The sequence below is a fragment of the Anastrepha obliqua genome, chromosome 3, assembly GCF_027943255.1.
Source record: "Anastrepha obliqua isolate idAnaObli1 chromosome 3, idAnaObli1_1.0, whole genome shotgun sequence".
NCBI lineage: Eukaryota > Metazoa > Arthropoda > Insecta > Diptera > Tephritidae > Anastrepha > Anastrepha obliqua.
Window position 1 is genome coordinate 106,717,719 of NC_072894.1, and position 22,025 is coordinate 106,739,743.

Here is a 22,025-nt window from a genome sequence, read left to right on the forward strand (position 1 = left end):
TGCTTCAGTTCGCGCGACGCATCACAAGAAAATTTTGTTCAGCGATGAAGCTCACTTTTGGTTGAATGGATATGTCAATAAGCAAAATTGTCGCATTTGGAGTGAACATAATCCACAAGCCATTGCTGAGACGCCGTTACATCCTCAAAAAGTCACTGTTTGGTGTGCTCTATGGGCAGAGGGAATCATTGGTCCATATTTCTTTAAAAATTAATGTTACAGTCAATGGAGAGCGCTATAGAGCCATGATTAATGACTTTTTCGTGCCTGAATTGGACGATGTTGATGTGGACGACCTTTGGTTCCAACAAGACGGCGCTACATGCCATACATCCAACGCAACAATCGATTTATTGAAGGAAACTTTTGGTGAGCGCATTATCTCGCGCCGTGGACCTGTGGCGTGACCTCCAAGATCGTGCGATATAACACCGCTGGACTATTTCTTGTGGGGCTATGTGAAGTCGCTTGTCTACGCAGATATGCCCGAGACGATTGACGTCTTGGAAGAGAATATTCGGCGCGTTATTGCTGACATACGGCCCCAATTGCTGCAAAAAGTGGTCGAAAATTGGGCCTCTCGGCTGGAATTTATTCGAGCCAGTCGCGGCGGCCACTTGCCCGAAATCATTTTTAAAACATAATGGCAAACCCTTATCTTTATAATAAAGCAAAATTCTTGGCCATAACATTAAATTATATAGGTTTTATTTCATCTTGAAAACCTAACCTCTAAAAAAAACACCCTTTAGAAAACATCAAAAAAAATCCACAAAATCGTTTTGAATGATCGAAAGTGAAGTTGCGTGAGTTAGCTGAGAAAGCTCTGGTCAAAGTGTAGGCCGTGTTTATTCACTCTTGACCAAAAACAAGAATGTGTTGATGATGGCTAAACGACATGAATTATAGTTCGCATTGCTCCCGCATCCACCGTATTCGCTAGATTTGGCTCCCAGCGACTACTAGTTGTTCGCAGATCTAAAAAATGCTCGCCGATAAGAAATTTCGCTCAAATGAAGAGGACTATTTTGTGGCAAAAGACAAATAGTTCTACAAAAGTGGTATTGAAATGTTAGAACGGCTTTGGAATGATTGCATTGTTCTTGATGGAAATTACGTTGATCAATAAATGTAATTTTAAACAAAAACGAAACGTGTATTCTTTGTTAAGCCTAGAACTTTCCAGCCCATGTGTAATGTCGCCTACTTGCTTCTATTTAATTCTAAAAATTTTAAATTAATACCAATTTTATATTTTTTGTCTAAACATGGCAGCCGTGTTTGGACTGAACACACATTTGCGCAGAACAAACATTTTTTGAAAATCTAACAACGCATTCTTTGCACTCTATTATTTTTAAGTATTTTATCATTCTTGATTGCTGTCCAATAGAAAGAAAATGGATAAGAGAGTGACTGCTGCAAGTTCGTTTCCTCTCACTCTCTCTCTCTCTCGATCTCTCTTACACAAACTTTCATATCTTTTGCCGCATTAACGCTATTAACAACCTCTCCAGTTGTTTACAACTCTTGTCTCTCTTGTTGTCCATTGTATTTGTTTAATACTGTTTAATACTCTGTGGTATATTGTTTGCCACTCGCTCGCAGTAAATAACCGCAGCACTTCAATATTAATCTCTGCTCAGTTACTTTATTTGAAATATGTACAAGGAAATTTTGTTACCTTTCCAAATTTTTACTTGTATTTATTTTTGCTGTATTTGTTTGTGCTTACATATGATTAAATTAAGTTGTTGGCGAAGCATGCAGGTTAGTTAGACGCGCTCAGTGTAACGAAGCGGTTTAGGTTTTATATTCGATTGGAAGCTTTAGAGTAAAAAGCAAAAGTTCGTCGCCGGTTGGTAGAGTTATTTTGTTATACTATTCTGAGTGCATACCTATGTATACTTAGACTAAATATTAAGAGTAAATTTAATTCTCCAATTGGTTTAACTGAAAGTGTAATAAAATTTTTGAACTTTCACGTGGCTTTAAAATTAGTGAAATCGTTCTAGGCTTAGCTAAATTTTTCCAATGAAAAAGTGTGAATTTATGGAAAAACCTACCAACGTTCTTATTCGTTTTATCACTTGCTCGAAATTTGTGTCAAATAAAAAATCAAAAATAACAGCTGTACCTACTTGTGCTTATGGGGCTATACGGGGCTACTACAAATCTCCCACTACTTCATGGTTGATTGGCTGGCTATTGTTTATTTAGAATCACATTTAAACGATCATTATCAAGTGCCAGTATTTTCGAAGTGTGTGAGAAAATGACAACTTTGCTTGAGTGCATAAATCAGCCAAGTTGGAAGCTAAAAAAATTGAAAAAAAAAATGAGATGCAATAAATTACAATACAAATAAATTAAGCTAGAATTAAAATATTTCCTTGCTATTTAAATCACTTGAGAATTATATAAAAAGAATTTTAGACCAGAAAAAACATGGAAATTCAAAAAAAAAAAAAAACTACTTAAATTAATTTTAACTACTTACTCCAATAGTTTGCTATTTTTAAATACCTACTTAACGTATATACATATCTATAGTATACAAGACGACGTGATTTGATAAGTGAAACACTGTGTGGAACGTTTCGGACTAAATACCCTTCAGGAAAATCCTCTAACTCGCGTGAATTTACATATAACCGAAACTAGTCACCGTCTCGTTCTCACATGAGAACGCTCTGCGCCGTATGAATTATTTCGCTTACTCGTATGCATCTCTTTATACGCTTGCGCAGGGCCCCGGACTAACCAGGTCAGCGATCCCTTAAGCTTTTTGGGTGTTTGGCCAAGCTCCTCCTCCTATTTATGGCGTGCATCTTAATGATTGTTCCACAAATGGAGGGACCTACAGTTTTAAGCCGGCTCCGAACGGCAGATAAAGGGTTTTCCAATAACAGGTGTTATACCTATATCACTATCGAGAGATAGTTAACAATTTTTTATGCCCGGAATTCGATGATATTGATCTGGATAATGTTTATTTTCAACAATACGGCGCTACGCGCCACACAAGCAACGAAACCATTGATCTTTTACGGGAAAAGTTTCCGGACCGTGCTATCTCTCGAAGAGATGATCACAATTGGCCATCGAGATCTTGTGATTTAACCCCTTGTGACTTTTTTCTCTCGGGCCACGTGAACGAGAAGGTCTACGCCAACAGCCCAGGGTCGATTCAAGACCTCAAAGATGGAATTCGGAATTCGTGAGGCTATCGTGGAGATAGGGCAGCCACTTTGCAATCCGGCTATTCAAAATTTAATGAAAAAGATATTGTCCTGTAAGCGTGCTCGTGGTGGTGGTCATTTGCCTGATGTTATTTTCCATTATTAACGGCATTCCTTACTCTTTATACTGAAATAAGCATCCGATGATTTATATTAAAAAATAGCATTTTTCTTTCAATATCAAAATAACACCTCTTATTGGAAAACCCTTTATATTTTATGAGAAGCTTTTCAAATACACTCGGAGTTTTGCCATTACCTGCTGAGGTGCGATCGCTATTAGAAAAAACTTTTTCTCCATTACGATGTTTCACGGAAATACGAACCTATGTTCTCTCCAAATTCCGAATGGTACTCACGCACCAACCATTCGGCTATGGCGAGTGTATGAGTATAGTAATTTGAAATATGTTTTTGTGAATGGTAATATTGTCATTAAGGATGCAAAGCTCCAAGTAAAATTTTCACTCCTAAAAAATTGTACTCTTTTCTCACTCGTTTAATTATTTTCTCCGTGCGCCTCAAGGGCAGCTAAGCAGCTGTATAAACTGCCTTATGGATCCCTCTGTGCTTCTGTGTAATACCAAATTATTTAAGAACTTGGCGGCCTTTTTAAACATGAACAGCGACGTTCTTGCTGCATCGGATTTGGAACTTGGATCTCTGACGGGTATTTGTCATATTCTGCCACCTGAGTATGTTACCGTGAAAATCAATAAAAAAAATAAATGGCTGTTGCACTAAATCCATGAGACAACCCGCTTCGCGTTAAAACCCAAGCGGGCTTCGGAGTACGTTCCAAACCCGTCACCATTAAGTTAGTAGTCTGGTCAAATACTCATATTTGTTGATATTTTTTAGGAATTTTTTTTTAAAGAAAATAAAATGCGATCATTTTGATTTTATATTTAGTATGTTATTATTGACAACAAAAAGTATACAAAAACAGTTTTTTTTTTTACATATTGTTTTGTAGTAGGCTGGCACCAAAGTAAGTGTCTTAAAAAAAAGATAGATGGCTTGTCACCGGGCTTTTTCTTTTGGTTCTTCAGGACATCTGAAACGAAAAAGTTGAACTGATTATTATTCTGTAGGTTTGTCATTCTGACAGGTGTGACAATGGGAACATTTTTTTGAAAAATAATAAAATGGCGGAATTTTGAAAATACCTTTTGACCAGACTACTACCTTGACTTGGTGATGTAGGTGTAGCTGAGATCAATCCCATTTTTGCATACCATGTGGCTTGGAACATATATTTCATGAGGGCATACGCTTGTGAGGCATACATGAGGCCTGCTTTAGCTCCCCTGGTCCGACACGGACAACCACGAAACTAGCTACGGCTCTTGTTAGACGCATTTCACACCTTTGATAACAGCTCTCAGTAGTGAAGATTCGGAGCTGAGCCACAAAATCGCCTCACTCGATTAGAGTAGTGAAATCGTCTCCGTTCACCGATTCGAAACGAAGTTTGACTTTGAGAATTGAAGTCTTTAGGAGCAGTGGAGCGTTGAGATCGACGCCCTTAAACAATATCTTGTCGGCAGTTGACATTGCCTCAAAATAAAATTTTAACAGAGTGGGCGAATTATTTTGGTATTAGACAACAAGTGTGTTGTAAATTTCAATACATTGTTGTGAGCCTAAACTAATACATATTTCCTATAGGGTATATCGATTACTGCCGCTTACATAGATACAAGCATACGTAGGCATACAAACATATGTGATATTGTATGCAAATACTCTTGAGATTATCACCCATACAAAGAGTATTTAGTGAAAATGCAAAAAATGCAAAAACGTGGAAAAGTGCCCGTAAAGTAAAGAAGCGATAAATATGTAAATATTTTAAAGTCTACAGCAGCTGTTCACAATTTTGCACTGACTATTCAAAAACGAGAGTTCAGAAAGAAAACACAGTTGGCATGAATCGAGAAGTGCCCTAATAAATAATAAATAAATTTAAATTTTTAACTCCACAAGACATCATTCACATAACTCGAACCTTTAAAAGTGGGACTCAAAATAACATCACAAACTGCACACCTATTACGAAATGGATGGGCCGGTGTTGATTTTGAATCAAATACAATTTTTTTATAAAATTATTGTCATTTCTCTTTATTATGAAAATATTGATATAGGTCAATTACGTATGGAACAAAATATCGGCCAAATAGCCGCCGCAGCTTCGGCGGCACACCTCCATCCGATGGTCCAAATTTTCGATGTTGCTGACACTTAATTGAGTTTCGATGCCGTTGATGTGGCGAATTATCTCATCCTTTAGCTCTTGATTTGTTGCTGGCTTATCAAATATCCCCAAAAGAAAGAAGTCCAACGATGTCAAATCACATTACCTTGACGGCCAATTGACATCGCCGCAACGTGAGATTATTCGGCCATCAAATTGTTCGCCCAAAAGAGCCATTGTTTCGTTAGCTGTGTGACAAGTGGCACCGTCCTGTTGAAACCACATATCGTCCACATCCATATCTTCCAATTCGGGCCATAAAATTCGTTATCATCTCACGATAGCGAACACTATTCACAGTAACTGCCTGGCCGGCCTCATTTTGGAAAAAATACGCTCCAATGATGCCGCCGGCCCATAAACCGCACCAAACAGTCACTCATTGTGGACTCTTGGATTATCATTCGCCTAAATGCGGCAATTCTGCTTATTGACGAATCCACTGAGGTGAAAATGTGCCTCATCACTGAAGATGATTTTCTTCGAAAATTGGTCATTCACTATAGCCATTTTTCATAATAAGCCTGAATAACTTTAACGCGTTGCTTGATTATGTATCTTTCCATGGTTCAAATTGAATTAGTCTGAAATTGAAAAATGTCGCATGAAATGCAGAAAAAGGTTGACGTTTAGGTATGGTTTACATTCAACATCGGCCTTTAAAATTTAACCACCCTTTATAATTGGCGCTTACACCTTTTTTGCGAGATTGGTCTAGCTCCATTTCCAATTTGTAGTGTGCGTCTTGATGTCGCTCTACATATGGAGAGATCCATACAGCTTTATGCCGTCTCCGCATAGCAAATGGTTTTTATGAAGAGCTTTTTCATGGCAGAAATACACACGGAGGCTTGCCATTGCCTGCAGAGGGATGACCGCTATTCGAATAAACATTTTCTATCTTTTGGTGTTTCATGCACGAACGTGTGAATTGTAGACCAAGTTGAACTTGAACTCTTTCCTTGCGTTTTACGTGTTTTTATGACAAATTGCTAAATTTTGCAATTGGCGAAAAATTTCAACGTTGTCAGATTTCTCACAATTTCCATTTTACGCGTTTAAGGGGACAGATACCTGTAAACGACCATATTTTCCCTGATTTTCATTAAAATTATTTAGTCAATATATTTTTTTCAAAATTGGCGTACAGTTTATTTATGTCATACATTAAAAGAAAATATTTTTTTTTTATTTTAATCATTTAAAATGGCGGATGTACACTCAATTCTTCCAGGAAGGGCGCAGCGGGGCTTCTCAATCGACGGGTATTGTAGCATCGGCGTCAGTACCTGAATACAAAAAACCAACAATTTTTGTGTTTATTAATGTCATCATTTCTATATGAATTAAAAAAAATGAAAAAAAATTTCGCGGAATAAAATGCTTCAAAACACAAAATAATTTTGGGGCGAGTTTTCCCACTATTTTTGCTTCGAAAAAATTATTTTTTCGAAAAATTTTCGAAATTGTAAATTCACATTGACAGAAATATCATAAAAAAGATATGTGCAAAATTTCAGGGAGATCGGTCAATAACTTTTCAAGTTATCGTGTACGCCAATTCGGAAAATATAGTTTTGATATGAGAAATACTTAAATTTACGTTCTAAAAATTTTTTGACATATTCTTAAAGGATTATATTAACATTTTATGAAAAAAAAATTTTTTCGAAATTTTGCAGGTATCTGTCCCCTTAATAAATACCCCGAATATGAGCCAAATCGACTCATAAAAACGTTTTTAGGTACATCTCAACCACAGCGCCACATACTGCGAGCCAAAAAACGCATACATCTTTCCATACGTACTCCAAGCAATTCACTAAACTTTCATCACAATAGGATGAACGGCTAGGACTCTATAAAATACAAAAAAAACTGAGAGGTATCTACTGGACTGGTGAAGTGCACCTTTCCCCAAGTGCACCAAGGCACCAAAGTTATGGGCTGTGTGAATCATATCCAAAAAAAATGATTTGAGGCCGCTCTTAAGTAAATGGCAATCAATGGCACTCGGAACCTTGCACCATAAAGTGTAAGATCGCTTCTCAACGAATAAGACCCACACTTCATAAAGTTTTTCATGCCCAGCTTTTGCATGCAGAAGCTAACAACACCCGATGATTCGGTCCTTAGAAATTCGCGAGCGAAATATTCTGCGAACATTTTTAAACTTTCGTGCGTTGCCGGCGGCGATTGCCGTAAACGATAAGAGTTTCACAGGCACACATACATGAATCAGAGATCCAGCCGACACGCTGATTAATTCAGTTCGTAAGAATTGGTGTAAATGCTTCAGCCCTGAAAATATTCAAAGCAGTAACTTTTGCTGCTGGCGGAAGGACGGACGGGCTCTCTTTATTGGAAAGGCCAAGGAAAGGTAGAAGGACCTGGCAGAATTTGTCCCCATATAAATACATACATAAATGACACTTACTCTCTTTTTCGGTATTTGGCCGAGCACCTCCTCCGGTGAGTGGTGTGCATCTTAATGCTATTTCACAAATTGAAGGACCTACAGTTTTACACCACAACCGAACGGCAGCTGATACGTATACAAAATATCTTTTCATGGCGGAAATACTCTGCGATATTAGAAAATTACTGATATTAGAAAAACTGTTTCTACCAATTGGTGTTTCATGACCAGGACTTCGAACCTATGCACTTCAGAATTGTAGGCTCGCACCAATCCATACGATTTGTGCCGATTAGCAAAGTGGAAAAATAACGATTAAAGTTTCTTGGGTAGTTATTGCGTCGAGAAAAAGAGAAAGAAGTAAATGGTTTACTTAGCTGTGAAAAACGTTGTTTTTTTATTGGTACAAGTATTATACAAGTAACACTGTGCAACACAAAAAAATAACAGCAGTGGATTAGCGATTGGAAAGTTTACGTCTGAGATGTTTCTCCTCAAAAGCTCGAAATCCAACTGAAGCGACAAATATATTGTGTATTAAAACATCCGGGCCGTAATCAGCCGTAATCGAATGAAATGAAGAAAAAGTTTTTTCTAATAGGAAAATGGCAGGAAATGGCAAGCCTCCGAGTGTATTTCTGCCGTGAAAAAACTCCTCATAAAAAATATTTGCCGTGGGGGGTCTCTGTAGGTCTCTCCATTTATGGAACAACATCAAGACGCACGACACAAAAAGGAGGAGGAGCTCGGCCAAACACCCAAGAAGGGTGTACGCGCCAATCATACACATATATATGTATATAGAACAACCGTTTTAGTAAAATTTCAATATATGAAAGCTGCCGTACACATTTTTCACTTTTACTAAATTCTGGTGGATGAGTTGGGCTTGGAGTATGGTTGGAGGAAGTCCACACAAAGGGGAAAACCTCTGAGTACCATTCACCTGGAAGTGGTCCGGGCGATCCTTCTGCATACGATTTAAACAGCTCAAGACTTCTGGGCTTCACCGAAGTATCCTTTAGGTAGCTTCCGGATACTCGAACCGAAACAAAACCTCGCTGAAAGAACTTTTTAATCTGATGACGAGCACGGCAAACAACCTAAGGACTATAATTTGAGAGCATGCACCTGAAATGTCCAGTCCCTCAAAAAGGAAGGTACCTTTGCCCAGCTAGTTGATGTCTTTGTAAGAGTAATGGCTGACATCACCAACATTCAAAATAAGTGATGGGCGAGGCAAGAAAAGAAGACCATCGGACCTTGCGACGTCTATTGCAGCTCCCATGTAAAGGAGCGCAAATTTGATTTGAGGTTAGTTTGAGTCGTTAATCCCGATAGACGAGCGTCTCGCAATAATCCGCATCAAAGTCAGAATGTTCAACATCTCAGTAATTTGCGACTTTTCGACGGTAGAAAAGGACTAAGAGACCAGATACTGCTTCTATGCGCGCCTGGAACATTGCTTTGAGCGCTACCTCCACCACGACATAAAAATCGTGTTTGGCGACTCAATGCCAAGTTGGGCGAAGAAGGAATTTTTGGTCCCGCAGTCGGAAAATTCAGCCTGTGTAACGAAACATCTGGTAACGGACAGAGACTGATGAACTTCGTCCCGGTCCGAAACATAGTAGTCTGTAGCACCAGATTCAGCACAAAAGAATTCACCAAGCCATCTGGTTGCCTGCTGATCGAAAAACGCGAAACTATATTAGGTAGATTATATTACGATAGATAGAAGATACGTTTCTAGTATTTATTTTTGATATGCATACGATCTGAGCACCCAAGATTCGGATAATTTTCTTGCCGCAGCCAAAATACGCCAAGGAAAACCGTACATTTAACTACACAAAGAATATTGGACATCGAAAAATGTAATCGTAGCAGACAACTAAACAGTTCACCATTCGACTCTTACTCTTGCTCCCCCGCTTGTATTCGGGTGTTCGGCATGCCAGAGCATTGGAGCCACATTTCTTGTTCTCTGCGAGCCGCCGCCGACGAAGGAGTCGGATTTCGCTGCATCATCACGGCATATGGTGGAACAGATAAAGATGTCAACTGCAGGCTAAACAAAGCAAGGGCGGCATTCGGACAATGCATTCAGTATGGGGAAGTTCGCAAATCTCCACGCGCACTAAACTACGAATACTCGGCTCGTCCGCATTGTTGTACGGAAGCGAAACACCACCACACAGAGGCTACAATTATTCATCAACAAATGCCTCTGCATCATCTGCAGAATATTCTGGCCAAACACCAGCAGCAACGACGCACTGTGGAGATTAACGAATGAGGAACCCATTCTTAAGCAAATCAAACGCAAAAAGTAGCGTTGGATAGGTCACACATTGAGAAAACCACCAGACAGCATAACGAGAATTGCACTGTGAACTGGAACCCGCAAGGGAGCAGAGGTCGCGGTCGACCAAAAAATACTTTGAGAAGGTCGGTCGATGTTGCGCGAACTAGCAGATGCCGACATTTCATGGGACGGTGCAAAACCGTGTACGAGGGAAGAGTCTTGTCGAGACCCTATGCTGCCGAAGGGAGTGAACAAGGAAAAAAAAAACAACGACGAAGAATGTCTCGCCACAGTGGAAAGAAAGAACGCTGTCTATAGAGCTACGTTGTGATCGGGTACAACGCGAGCCGCATGGAGATTTGAGAAAGAAAGAGAACCTGCAATCTGCGGCATAAGCCTGCTTAACATCGCATACAAGGTCCTGTCGAGCGTGGTGTGTGAGAGAATGAAGCCTATCGTCAACAAACTGATTGGATCCTATCAGTGCGGCTTCATCCCTGGTAAGTCCACCATACGCCAAATCCTGGATATAATAACTCTTGCTAACTGAGAGCTAGAGCTCTCTCTCGTCGTAACATATGGCGCAGAAGCATAGACGATGTCAACAGCGGATGAAAAAGTTTTGGAAGCCTTCGAGGGAAAAAATCTACGTAAGATCTTTGCATTAGTAAGGAGTACCACGTACAGTGAAACAGCCAGTTGTGTGAGCTATATCGGGACATGGAAATAGTTAAGCGTGTGAAGATACAGCGGCTACACAGGCTTGGCCATGTCACCCATGTGAAAGAAGACGCTTCAGCAAGCCGAATTTACGACACAGTACCTCAAAACGGTAGGCGTGGAAGAGGAAGACCACATCTCCGTTGGGAATATCAAGTGCTGCAGGACCTATCTTCACTCGAGATTTCCAACTGGCATCAACGAGCGCAGGAGAGAAACAGCTGGTGCCCCATTTTGGATTCGGCCCAAATCGACACACGGTTGTAACGCCACATAGGTAAGTAAGTAAGATAGCCGTATTGCCAAAAAGAGGAAATGAGAAGCCGCAATACATGAATGTGAGGAGCTTAAAATGCTGGCCGATAAGAAAAACGCCCGGAAAATCGACCAAAAAGTTAGCCGGCTTACAGAAGGTTTTTGGAAAAAAGTCACATTTTGCCGTGCAGTGTATGTAAAAAAATATGAGTACATGCATAATCAATTTCAGTTATTCATAGATATACTGGGGTTCAGACAACGACAATAAACTTTTATTTAGAATCTTCGGTATATGGCGCTTCGGTGATGCACATCAACTATTACACTAATTAACTAACGGATTCGTTATCTATAAACAATTAACCAGTGTTTTTTCCAAATAAATAAGTGCCATATACCAATCCCTTGCTGCCTGAATGTAACGCTGGAAATAATTTTACTCACGCCTTTATACAATCAATGTATGCATGTGTGTGTGTGTGTGTGTGTCTACGTGGTTGGAGGTGTTTGAGTACTATTAAACAGAGTTAAGTAAATTAAAACACGCCAGCAGTCAAATAAAACATCGAATTTAACATAACAAATTACTTAATGACCACAGCCGTCCACGAGAGTAAATATTGGAAAATTATAAAATTAAAATATAAAAGCAATTCCAAGTAATTACCTTTTAGTTCCACGTGTGTGCAAATGCTTATGAGTGCATATGAAACTAAAGAGTCACAGCAATAAAGAAAAAAGAAAAATCTATTTTCCAGTAATCACAAAATAAATAAGCTTAGCAAATTAGTTTTATAGCAGATATATAAAAAATGGATGTTCACACTTCTAAACAAAAAATAACTAAATATTTCTTTCTTTTGCATGTAGCTACTTGGGTATACAGTGAGATGACTTGAGCATTGCGATAGCCCAACTTGCATACCTAAATATTTTGAAGATCTCTCAAAAAACTTGAGTGGCAGACAGTGCATTGGATGACTAATAACAGCCACACAATGCATACGAATTTGTGGAATTCTTATCGGCTATTGCTCGTTGTTCTGTTGGCCTACTCTGTGTTCACAGATGCACAAACAAATAATAGACCCAATATAGTAATTATATTGGCTGATGATTTGGTAAATCTGCACCGCTTTCTCTATACATCTTCGCACTATGAATTCCATATCACAAATATACTTGTATAAATAAATAATACAAATTTCAGGGTGTCGATGATATCAGCTTTCGTGGTTCCAATCAATTTCTGACACCCAATATTGATGCTTTGGCCTATAGTGGCGTTATTTTGAAAAATCTATATACGCCCGCCATGTGTACGCCTTCTCGATCGGCATTACTAACCGGAAAATATCCAATACATACAGGTGAGTAAAGTACAATAAAAAGTTTTGAAACTCGCAGTTTAAGAGGTAAGAGCACTCTGGCGGCAGGGAAATTAGACAGTTACAAATATATACCATACTAGTACTGGTACTAGGTTGTTCAATAAGTTTTGCGGTTCTATAAGAGAGAGCATTACTACTGGCCTACATTTTTGTTATGTTGGTACACTGGATATAGTCATGCCGTAAACAACTGGTAAACAAATTGGTAACGAGGATATGACAGCAGAATGGTGCGGAAGCGCTAGTTGGATTCTGGAAGAATCACCACTTAAACCAACACTCTTCATACTCGTATGAACGTATGTGAAGTTTCATTTCAATCTGTCAGCGCATTCTTTGTTTAAAAGCCATTTAGTATCGACGTGTCACAGTATTTTCTACAAAGGAAAAAGTCAAGTATCGGGCGCTGATTGAATTTTTATTTTTAGAAGGTTTAAAAGCAAAGAAAGTAAATAAATGAACGAATGTCAAAAGTGTACAATGACTTTTCGCCGTCGATCAGTGCAGTAGAAAGATGGGTTATTGAATTGAAACGTGGTCGTACAAAACTTGAAGACGATCCACTTCAAGGACGTCCAAAAACAGCAAAAAACACCAGAAATCGTAGAAAAATACAGGAAATTGTATTGGAAAATCAGCTGACGAATGACTGAAAGAGACTTCGTAGAAACTTCTAGCATCTCATTGGGCAGTGTAAGCCATATTTTGATTAAAGTATTGGGTTTCAGAAAGCTGTGTCCACAAACCCATGCCGCATTCGCTAACAATGAAACAAAAACACATTCAAATGCAACTTTCTCAGCGACATTTCGAGCGTTTTCGAAAGGATTAAGTGGATTTCGTGCTTTGATTCTTTACTATGGATGAGACTTGGGTCTATCACCATGACTCTAAATCAAAACGAGAGGCTAAAGAATGGTGTGAACCTGGCTCTTCGGCTCCGAAACAAGTTCGTGTTCAGAAATCGGCCAAGAAAAGGAAAGGAATTTTGTTTATGAATTACTTGTAAACTGGTAAAACAATAAATTCTGAATATTGGCTGAGGGGAAAAAACGTGTCAAAAACCTCATTTTGCAAGAGGTTCTCATTGAACCGCAAACTTATTGGGCAACCTAGCACATATATATGTATACATTGAGACACATTTAGCTGGTAGTAGCAATAGAGCAGACACCACTAGAACTATTTATTTTTTTTATCTTTCGGTGCCTAAAATATCAAAATCTTTAATTAAAAATTGACAGTTTAGAGTAGTTTTAACAAAATTTTAAAACTTAGAGACCAAATAAGGAGAATATATCCAAATGAATTGCTTACTGAGACTACAACTTGCCTTGGAATACACTAAGCGAAAAAAGTAACCAACTTCAAAATTTTTCTTTCTGCATAATATTTTCCTTGAGTTGAGTTATAATGCATTTCAATATGTGTACGAACTAGCGGTAGTACTAAATTATTTTGCTAAAAAAAATTGTATGAAATAAAAAAAGAAATTCCAAACATTTTTCCCACAATTTTTTTATGAAATAAAAAAAACTTCCACACGTTTTTTACAAATATTTTTCCAAAAACACATAAAAATTTCCAAAAATTCTTCCAAAAAAAAATCCAAAAAAATGTCCAAAACAAATTTTTTTTAAACAAAAAAAAACAAATATCTGTCCAAAACAAAATTTTATAAAATAAAAAAAAAATATTCCAATAATTTTCCCCTTATTTTTCTTTTTTTAATAGAAAACGGAACTTCCAAAAATTTTTCCAAATTTTTTTTATTTAATAAACACAAAAAATCCGAAAAAAATTGCGAAAAACCTTTCCAAAACAAAATTTTTATTAAATCAAAAAAAAAATTCATATATATTTCCCATTAAACATTTTATAGAATAAAAAAAATCCCAAAAATTTTCCAGCACATTTTTTTTTTAAATAGAAAAAAATATTTCCAAACATTTTTTTATAAGTATATTTTATTCTAAAAAAATATATACAAAATGTTAAAAATGAACCGAAAATGTTGACTTTATAAACTCTTTAAGAATATTTCTAGCATTGAATAAACCTCAGAATTATAAAAAAAGTTGCAAACTTATTTCAGTTAACTTGAAAGTAGGCTAAACTAATTCAAAATGAAAAAAATACAAAAACAATTTTTCCCCAAAAATATTAAAAAAATGTTCAACAAATTTTTTATAAAGTCAAAAAATAGTCCAAAAATGTGTCCAAAAAGAAACATTTTATATATTAAAATAAAAAAAATTCCAACAATTATCCCTTTTTTTAATGGGAAAAAAGTTTCCACAAATTCTTCTAAAACAATTTTTTTCCTTAATAAAAACATGTTTCCAAAAACAAAATTGCAATGATGTTCCCCACATTTTCTTGTTTTTAATAGAAAAAAAATTTCAAAAACTTTTTCCAAACACATTTTTTATAAATAAAAAGAAGTCCAAAAATTCTCCAAAAAAACATTTTATAAAAAAAAATTCAATAATTTTCCACACATTTGTTTTATACATAGAAAAAAATTTGCAAACTTTTTTCTAAAGCAAATTTTTTCTTACAAAAACAAATTCAAAAATGTTTCCACAAACAAATTTCAAATATTTTTCCCAAATTTTTCTTGTTTTTAATAGGAAAAAAATTTCTAAAAGTTTTTCCAAAAAAAATTGTTTTCTTAAATAAAAAGACATCCAAAAAGTTTTCCAAAAAAAAATCCCATAAATTTCCACACACTTTTCTTTTTTTTTGAATAGAACAAAATTTCCAAAAATTTTTCCAAAAAAAATGTATTAGATCACAAAAAAATATCCAAATATTTTTCCAAAAAAACATTTCATAGAATACAAAAATTCCAAAAATTGTACACCACAATTTTTTTATAAAGAAAAAAATTTTTTTTTATATAGAAAAAAAATGTTCAAACATTTTTTTATAAGTATATTATATTATAAAAAAAGTTATAAAAATGTTGAAGATTTTGACTGTACAAACTCTGTAAGAATATTTCCCGCATTGAATAAACTTTAGAATTATAAAAACAAATTCAAAATTCTCTCAGTTGACTTGAAGCCTACAAATAAACTAATTTGAAAAATGACAAAAATATACAAAAACAATTTTTCCCCGAAAAATATTAAAAAACTGTTGAAACAATTTTTTAAAAAATCAAAAAAAAAGTACTAAAATTTATTACATACAAAAAAAATTCCAAAAATTTTCCCACAAATTTGTTTATAAAATTAAAAAAAACGAAAAATGTTGTTTTGTTTTGATGTTTTATAAGCATATTTTATTATAAAGAAAATTATAGAAATGTTAAAAATGAACCGAAGATGTTGAATTTACAAATTCTGTAAGAAAATGTTCAGCATTGAATGAACTTCAAAATCATAAAAAAAATTCAAAATTCTTTCAGTTAAGGGGGTCTTCTGGTCTCGAGGCCCTGAAATGAAGGGTTTTTTTGGGGATTGATTGTGACAATTCCTGTGAATATTTAAAAAAAAATTTTTTTTTATTTTAAAGGTACATGTCTTGGCTTTTAAAAAATGGTTTTGACTTTGAAAAAAATTAACACCCGCGACCTTGAAATGGCGCTGAAGACGTCCACCTCCAAACGAAACAGGTCTCCATTTTGGTCACGGTTTTTCCACCTGGGTAATCAGAAAGCAAAAATTAGATATGCGTTGTCTTCAGAGTTGCCCTGGTTAAGTTTTCCCGTGACAGATTTTTTTTAAAAAATTTTTTTCAAAAGTTATGCAACAATTTGCAAAAAAAATTTTTTTTTGCTCATTTTTTGAACTTTAAAAGGTTATAAAAATGGAATGAAAAAAATTTCAAAAATCGTACACGGGGAAACTTAGCGGTAAGTTTTCCGAACCTTTTAAGACCAAAACCATTGAAATCGGAGTATAACTACTATGAAAAGTGTGACCAAAATGCTTAAAAAACACGATTTTCGGGGAAACGCGTTTAAAGATAAAGTTTATGATAAAACGGCCGGAGGAGGGTACACTTCGGTGCCCAGAAAAATGTGAAAAAATGCGATTTTCAAAAAATCCTTTCTGTGGCGTATTCTCGCATACACATACAACAAAATTATGCAAAAAAAAAATCGACTTTTTTTTCGCTGGAGACCAGAAGACCCCCTTAACTTGAAGCCTACAAATAAACTAATTCAAAACGAAAAATTCAAAAACAATTTTCTTCCCAAAAATATTAAAAAAATGTTCAAACACTTTCTTATAAAATCAAAAAAACATAGTCCAAAATTTTTCCTAAAAATTCTTTTTATTAAATCAAAAAAATATTCCAAAAATTTCCCCAAAAAAAATTTGTTTTTTGATTTTTTTTAGTAATTTTATTAAAAAAAGATTTTAAAAATGCTAAAAATGAACCGACTTTACAGACTCTATAAGAAAGTTTTCAGCATTGAATAAACCTTAAAATCAAAAAAAGTTTCAAAATTCTTTCAAAATTTACGACGTTTTCAAAGTACTTGGATCACGATGGCATGTCATATTCTTTTCCTTATAGACCCATTAATCACGAGTTAAAAATATAAATAACTACACTAATTACTGTGAAAATTTGACGAGAAGAACCTTTTGTAGGAATATTTAGTAATACTCCATTCGCTGCACTGCTGCTGCTGCTCATCAGCATTGATTACTGTACTTAGCTAAAAATTAGCGTCAATATTGAAAATTAACAGCAACAAATTGTATTAACTTTGTTAGGCATGCAACATTACGTCATTAGAAACGAGGAGCCCTGGGGTTTGCCGCTGAACGAGACGACCATCGCGCAGATCTTCAAACAGCACGGCTACTACACCAGCTTAATAGGCAAATGGCATCAAGGGATGTCAAGTAGAGCATACACACCAACAAAGCGTGGATTTGATCGGCATTTTGGTTACCTTGGCGCTTATGTGGATTACTATGACCAAACACTGGTTCCTACGGTATGTAAAATTTATCAACGAAAACAAAATTGCATTTTGCAAATAAAAAATTTGCATAGCACAAATGCTTGTCGTGCACAATTTTGTTCCTACTTAGATTTGTAACAAGAATTAGTAATAAAAATATTTTCATAGCCTAAAAACTTATCACGCGGTCACGATTTCCGTGATAATCTTGCTGTGTCGCGCCAATATATCGGCAGCTATGTCACCGATGTGCTCACCGAAGCAGCAACAAAACTGATAAGCGAACATGATGTGACCAAACAACCACTATTTTTGCTACTAAGTCAACTGGCACCGCATTCCGGTAATGAGGATGATCCGCTGCAGGCGCCATCAGAGGAAATAGAGAAATTTGCATACATTAAAGATAACGAAAGGCGAACATATGCAGGTGAGTTGCAGGAAGCGAACACAATTTTAAGTGTATACGGCATACGGCGGAAGCGATGTAGCCCTAATCTTAGCGCCTAAAGCTGCTGGTATTTCGCTATAGAAATGAGCGGGCTTGGTGCTGTGTTGGCAGACTGAAACATTCTTCCTATTCGCCATTTCCGCCTGTTTCTTGCCAATCACCTTGGTTCAAATGGCACGGCAAAAACTTATTATTCTGCGCTTAGCGTTCACTTTTTCTAACTTACAATGGTTTGACCACGAATTTTTCCAGCGGTCCTGCTCGTATGTGACCCATCCGCATTAAAAGTTCTAAACAGTTTTCTGGCTAATCTTGCTTCTAACAGAACGAACTCTCTGAAAGTGATTCGATTTGACGCTTTTCAAGATTTCGACGACCAGCCTCATCCTCGATGCCGTTCAAGGTTAAAACAATAATTTTGCTGTTACATTGGGTCCACAAGCAGCATAAATCTCGGTTCCAAAAAAAGTATTCAACTTTCTCTTTATTACCTTTACTTTATAAATGAGTGCGGCCATACTAAGATCAAAGGTTGCACATGAATGCCGGGCAGCCCTATATGATATAAGCGTTGTATTCAAGGTCAGCCTTATTTGAGTTCTGGGGCACAGAGAGGGAAATTGTAAAGCCGATGAGTTAGCCAGGAAAGGTACTGTTCTACAAATGCTCAGTCACAGATGTACCATTGGGATGCCTATGGCCACGAGTAAACTAATAATGAAAAGCAAAATTATCCAAGAGGCCGGTAGGCTACTATGGCCGCAAATAAACAAAAAAATAGGACAAAGGAATTGCTCAGCCTCTAAGGAGATGATATCTTGAAGGTCGTGGCTTGTATAACCGGCCACTGGATATTTGGCAGGCATTCCTCGAGACTAGGAATTTTCCGCCATGAATATTGTAGAAGTTGTAGAGATGAGGAAGAGGAAGAGTGAGTTGAGCACTTCCTTTGCAATTGTCCAGCCCCAGCTAAAATCAGAGTAAATATTTTTTCAATTCCCTTACAGAGCTGTCTGGCGAGGGGATGGGATCAATTCTATGCTCTATGAGAGCCACAAAATGGTTCCACAAAGGAAAGTAAACGGGCTTCCCGTGCAGCACAGTGGTATAACAACGGACCTGTAAGGTCTAAGTGAGTCGGTCGTAGAGACCGACTACCACCATAACCTAGCCTAACCTACTCTTACTTTGGAGTGCCGTAACACACAACTGGCCGCACCAAGCCCAAAACTATCCAAGAACTTTTTTTACCCGAAATTCCCTTTTTTCTAATAGCGTTCGCGCCTCGACAGGCATTGGCGAACCTTCGAGCGCAATTCTGACATGAAAAAGCTACTAATTAAAAACCATCTGCCGTTCGTAGTCGGCTTTCGCTCCATTTGTGAGAAAACATCAAGGCACATGCCAGAAGTAGGAGAAGGAACAGAAGTAAGCGGCAATTTTTTATTATTTTTGTTTATAAAGACGATGTACACATCGTGAGATGTGGCAGATATCTGGCAGAAAACGCTCACAAATTTCCAGTTCAATATAATCCAATAATCCGTGCGCGCGTATAAGTGCCGGTCCACTTATGTTTGCACTCAGATTTTTATGTTTTTTTTTTTAACTGAAATTGTTTATATTTACTTTTTTCTATTTAATTGACTCTAATTTTGATTTCAGCTATGGTTTCCAAACTGGATCAAAGCGTAGCTTCTGTGATTGATGCGCTCGCGCAGAAAAATATCCTCAACAATACAATTATAGTCTTTCTCTCCGACAATGGTGGGCCGACGAGAGGAATGCACTCCACTACCGCCTCCAATTATCCCCTCAAAGGTGTAAGTACTACGAGTACACGCAAACCAACTAACCCTCTGAGAATAATTTTTGTACTTTCCTTTTTTCAGCAAAAGAATTCGCCCTGGGAAGGTGGTATACGCTCATCCGGTGCCATCTGGTCGCCGTTACTCGAAAATTTGGGCACCGTTTGGAAGCAACAACTCTATATTGCCGATCTTCTACCCACCTTAGCGGCTGCAGCCAATATACCACTCGACACGCAACAACTGAAGCTCGATGGGCTGAATCTATGGTCCGCACTAAAATATGGCTATGATGCGGTGGAGCGTGAGATTGTGCACAATATTGACGATATCTACAATTACGTCTCGTATGGCAAAGGAAAATGGAAATTTATCAATGGCACCATCAATAATGGTTTATATGATGTTTGGATGGGTGCACGTAACAATGCAAGCAACGATTTTGACTTTGATCCGCGTGCAGCCGCCTATGAAGAGGTCATAATGAATACGACGGTTTGGCAGCAGCTGGCCGGTGGGGCGTTGGTGCAGCGCAATGTCAATATAACAAAGTTGCGCGAGGAAGCGGCAATCTACTGCCTAATGGCCAATGCATCGCAAGGTGTAGCATGCGAGCCATTGTCGGAACCTTGTCTCTTCGATATCGATGTGGATCCGTGTGAACAAAACAACTTATACCCAGCAATGAGTGGTGGTAAGGTCGTGCAGGAGCTGCAAAAACGTGTGGCGCATTTCCGCGAGACGGCACATGCGCCGAATAATAAACCTTTAGACATGAACGCTAATCCGGCATTGCACGATGGCGAATGGGGTTGTTGGGAAGATGCCGATGAAACGGATGGTGTTGCGGCGCGATTGCCATTTAGTGTAAAGGCCGTTTTATGGGCGTGTGCTATATTGATATTCACATTTTGAAGTATTATTTTAGTCATAGTAATAAAGAAACAGAGCAAATGTAGAACGCACTCCAGTTGTAACGAAAATAAAAATTGTATTGTATTTATAAATAAAAGGGAAATCCAAAAATCATTTGGTTTCTGAACTAATACCTATATATGTACATATAAGTATATCTATATATATAAAAAGAAGTTACATTTCCTTGGTAATCTTATAACTCAAGAACCGCCGAACCGATTGACACAAAAATTTTAGAGTTCTTTTCTATGTTTGAGGAGGTGGTTTGTGTGAAGTTTGATTGAAATCGGTCCAGCCGTTCCTGAGTTATGACATTTTATGTGAGTAATGGTTTCCTCTCATACGAAATGCCTGTATGGGAAAAACAACAACAAATACACAGCCGCTTATGAGCGTTTCTGTTGTACTGTTGTGGTTGTAAGTGTATTATGTTAATATTAATTTTGGACGAAAATATAATAAAAACTGGAGCATTCAAGGAACTGGAAAAACATTATTTTAGCGTAAAAAATTGAAATGGAAATTAAAGAATCAAAGTTTAATTACAAGTTTTTATCGGCTCTTTCACCTTACCTGTATATAGGTGACCACCACAATCAAATTTAAAAAAAGTACAGAAAAGGCTATTGTGACATCTTTAGAAAGTATGTTGAAAAAAATCAACTAATTCAACTGTTTAAACATTTTACGAGTTCTATAAAGAAAACTTAATATGAAAAATTGCTTGCGATATTAAAAAAACATTTTATGTATGGTGGTGCGAAGCCCACTGGGAAATGCTAGTTTGTATATAAAAAATCCGCTTTTTTTAAATATTTTATTTATTATGTACTTAAATTTGCAATTATGAACTTTTTTTAGTTACAGACTGAGTATTACCATTGTAATATGCATATGTACATATCGAGCTCCGTCTACGCAAATATAAATATTTATTGCACAAACACCTCCAGACATCTGTTTCAGATTACTTACATACATAGTTGTTGGTGCTTACCTACGAGTACTTGAGTTCGCAAATCATAATTGTAATAAAATTTGAACTTGAAATGTGTACTATATACCCCAATGTCTCTATGTTTAACCGTTAATGTTATTATCTTTACAACAGTGCCATATATTTCTCCTCTTTTCTGTTAACTACGAGTACGTAGCACTGCTTATTTATAAACTGTTAGCAAAGAGCAACAATGCCATCCGTTAAAATATATTTATTGCTTAAGTCATTTTGACATTTGTAGATTTTCATGTGTGTGTACACTCATATATGTACTTTCGCTCACATGTTTTCTTATATACTTAAATTTTTCTTCTGCCTTT

At 36.7% G+C, this 22,025-nt stretch overlaps 1 protein-coding gene across 1 annotated transcript; it reads left to right on the forward strand.

Annotated features, from left to right (window-relative positions):
• Positions 1–1,773: 1,773 nt before the first annotated feature.
• LOC129241440 (arylsulfatase B) lies at positions 1,774–20,851 on the forward strand. Its single transcript, XM_054877742.1, has 7 exons — positions 1,774–1,858; positions 12,078–12,328; positions 12,418–12,577; positions 17,335–17,561; positions 17,697–17,958; positions 19,645–19,802; positions 19,872–20,851. Exons 2-7 carry the CDS (start codon positions 12,185–12,187, stop codon positions 20,700–20,702), a joined length of 1,782 nt encoding a protein of 593 aa, XP_054733717.1. The 5' UTR covers positions 1,774–1,858; positions 12,078–12,184; the 3' UTR covers positions 20,703–20,851.
• Positions 20,852–22,025: the final 1,174 nt, after the last annotated feature.